Source organism: Oncorhynchus kisutch, linkage group LG19 (genome assembly GCF_002021735.2).
Source record: "Oncorhynchus kisutch isolate 150728-3 linkage group LG19, Okis_V2, whole genome shotgun sequence".
Taxonomy (NCBI): domain Eukaryota; kingdom Metazoa; phylum Chordata; class Actinopteri; order Salmoniformes; family Salmonidae; genus Oncorhynchus; species Oncorhynchus kisutch.
The window spans coordinates 63511481-63514492 of NC_034192.2; the positions used below are offsets into that span (position 1 = coordinate 63511481).

General features: G+C 42.9%; 1 protein-coding gene across 1 annotated transcript; it reads left to right on the plus strand.

The window, feature by feature from the left end:
• LOC109880138 (serine protease inhibitor Kazal-type 1-like) lies at positions 1–1916 on the plus strand. Its single transcript, XM_020472375.2, has 4 exons — positions 1–122; positions 399–439; positions 1263–1372; positions 1509–1916. Exons 1-4 carry the CDS (start codon positions 77–79, stop codon positions 1552–1554), a joined length of 243 nt encoding a protein of 80 aa, XP_020327964.1. The 5' UTR covers positions 1–76; the 3' UTR covers positions 1555–1916.
• Positions 1917–3012: the final 1096 nt, after the last annotated feature.

Consider the following 3012-nt stretch of genomic DNA (forward strand, 5'->3'; position numbering starts at 1 on the left):
GTTGGACCTACAGGGTATAAATACGGCTCCGGTGGCTAGGCGCGTCACCTGCCTACGCACCTTCACAACGGATAGAATGTGGAACTTTACACGGCTGACGCTTTGCCTTCTCAGTGTTGCCGGTGAGTGTTGTTCATCTTGACTTTTACATAGTTAGTACCAAGTGGCAGTCAAATAGTTTCATTAAATAACAATTTAAAAAACGGCACATTAACTTCTAAGAGCAGTTTAGACAAACACAACAGTCGATACCTCCAGCGAACTGCCTTGATGACGACCGACGCGCATTTTTTTGACTAGAGAAAACATTAACCTTTTTCTCGTTTAGATTGGAAATCACATCTGACGTTTTAAATAATTGAATGAGCTTCCGTTTTAACATCTTTCTCTGTTTTTAGTTTTGGCACGAGGAGCGAGTCTCCCAGACGGAACCACAGAGGTAAGCAGGCTAAACGCGTTGTTTACTTCGTGTAGTGAAAGGCTACGTGCCTTTCTAAAACGCGTTGCTCTATGTGCTGGTTTACTTCATGTAGAACTGTGGTATGGGTCTTCCTCTGGACAAAATTCAGTTGTTCACCAAGTACACCCGTATGTTTACAGTCACTTCCTTAGTTGACATTACATTCAGGGCTACATTCATTAGTCGGATTATGTTGCGAAACGTTTTGAAACTAACAATTTACTCCATGTAAAATGTTTAACAATAAACGAGAATTTCTATTGGACAAACGTTCTGTTTGATTCCAAGAATAAACTGTAATTGGCTTCCATTGCAAAACGTTTTGCAACAGAATCTGACTAATGAATACACCCCAGGTGCACTGCACCAGTGGAAGGAGCAGGGAAGGTATGGTTTGTTCCCTGTTATGGTCTCTTCATATGGTGTTATACCAGTACACTATTACAACCCTGTTCTCTTCATATGGTGTTATACCAGTACACTATTACAACCCTGTTCTCTTCATATTGGCTCATTCCAGAACACTGTTTCCAATACCTCGCTTTATTTATTGAGACAAGTCCTTTATTACATAGTCTGTTGGACCAAAAAACAGGTTGACTGTTCCCAGTACACTATATTACCGACACCTCACTTATTACATAACCTGGTCTTTGTCCAATAGGTTGACTGTTCCCAGTACACTATATTACCAACACCTCACTTATTACATAACCTGGTCTTTGTCCAATAGGTTGACTGTTCGCAGTACACTATATTACCAACACCTCACTTATTACATAACCTGGTCTTTGTCCAACAGGCTGACTGTTCCCAGTACAACTTGCCCATGTGCCCCCGCAACTTCGAGCCAGTGTGTGGAAGCGACGGCACCAACTACTCTAATGAATGCATGCTGTGCTTTCAGAACATGTAAGTATCCAACTTAAGCTTTCAACAACTGACTTCTCTTGCTCTGTGCCTGTCTTGTTCGGGTCTGCCTGCCTTGTTCTTGCTCAGTGTTTGTTTGTTTTTAAATTCTACTCTCTGTGTGTGTGTGTGTTCCCAGGGAGCGGAAGAGTAACATTCTCATCCGGAGTAAAGGAGAGTGCTGAACCAGACATGACCGTCCATTGTCTCAGCGACACACCAGGCCCCCTCAACATGACTTTAAACCACTTCCTGTTGCCTTGTCAAAACACTGACGTCTCTTCTATTGCTTTCTAAATGCTGAGGAGACAGTAAACGATTTGTCTCGATATACTTTGAACCGTTTCCTCGGCACCTGTTTCCGTCTCCAAACCTTATGGGCTCCCTGTTTGTCTTCTGTAGAGCACTTAACCCCCTAGTCTTTAAGACTGGCGTAGCGTACCTTCTTGGTGGCAAAATTGTATTTTGAAATGGGATAATCTTTATTGTGTTTTTACTTGGCCATCTTTTTAAAAAATCTGTAATTAAAACTATTTTAGCAAAGTTCCTTGTCAACTGTCAGGTTCTGGATTTTTTTATTTAACCAGGAAGGGCTCATTGAGATTAATCTATTTTTCAAGAGTGCCCTGGCCAAGATAGGCAGCACCAAGTCATTACAAAAAATTGACAGACAACATGAGAAACTACAAGTAATCTATTAAAACAACTTTGAATTCACAAGAGTATAAAACAGCAAATTATAAACATTGACAGGTCAGGGAATCAGCCTCAAAATCCTTAACAGCAATCGGGACAAGTTCTTCCAGTTTAAAAGTGTGGAGGAACTGGTTCTGCAGGACCCATGACGTCTGGTTTTTGTTTAGTCATTATGATCCCTACAAAGGTACAGTGAATGGAAAACGATGTCATTTTAAAATACAAGAGGATTTAACCTTTAACCAAGCCCTTAACCAACAATGCAGTTCTATGAAAATAATTAAAAAGCAATAGACTATATACAGGGGGTACTGGTTAGTTGAAGTGACTATGCCTCGTTAATAGAGTAGCACCAGTGTGTTGGGGTGGGGGCAATGCAAATAGTCTTGGAAGCCATTTGATTAGCTTTTCAGGAGTCTTATGGCTTGGGGGTAGAAGCTGTTTAGAAGCCGCTTGGACCTAGACTTGGTGCTCTGCTACCACTTGCCGTGTGGTAGTAGAGAACAGTGTATGACTAGGGTGGCTGGAGTCTTTGACAATTTTATGGGTCTTTCTCTGACACCGCCTGGTATAGAGGTCCTGGATGGCAGGAAGCTTGACCCCAGTGATGTACTGGGCCGTACGCACTACCTTGCGGTCGGAGGCCGAGCAGTTGCCATAACAGGCAGTGATTCAACGCTCTCGATGGCGCAGCTGTAGAACCTTTAGAGGATCTGACAACCCATGCCAAATCTTTTCAGTCTCCTGAGTGGGAATAGGTTTTGTCATGTGCTTGAACCATGTTAGTTTGTTGATGTGGACACCAAGGAACTTGAAGCTCTCAACCTGCTCCACTGCAGCCCCATCGACGAGAATGGGGTCGTGCTCGGTCCTCCTTTTTCCTGTAGTCCATAATCATCTCCTTTGAGGTTGTTTGTCCTGGCACCACACGGTCAGGTCTCTGACCT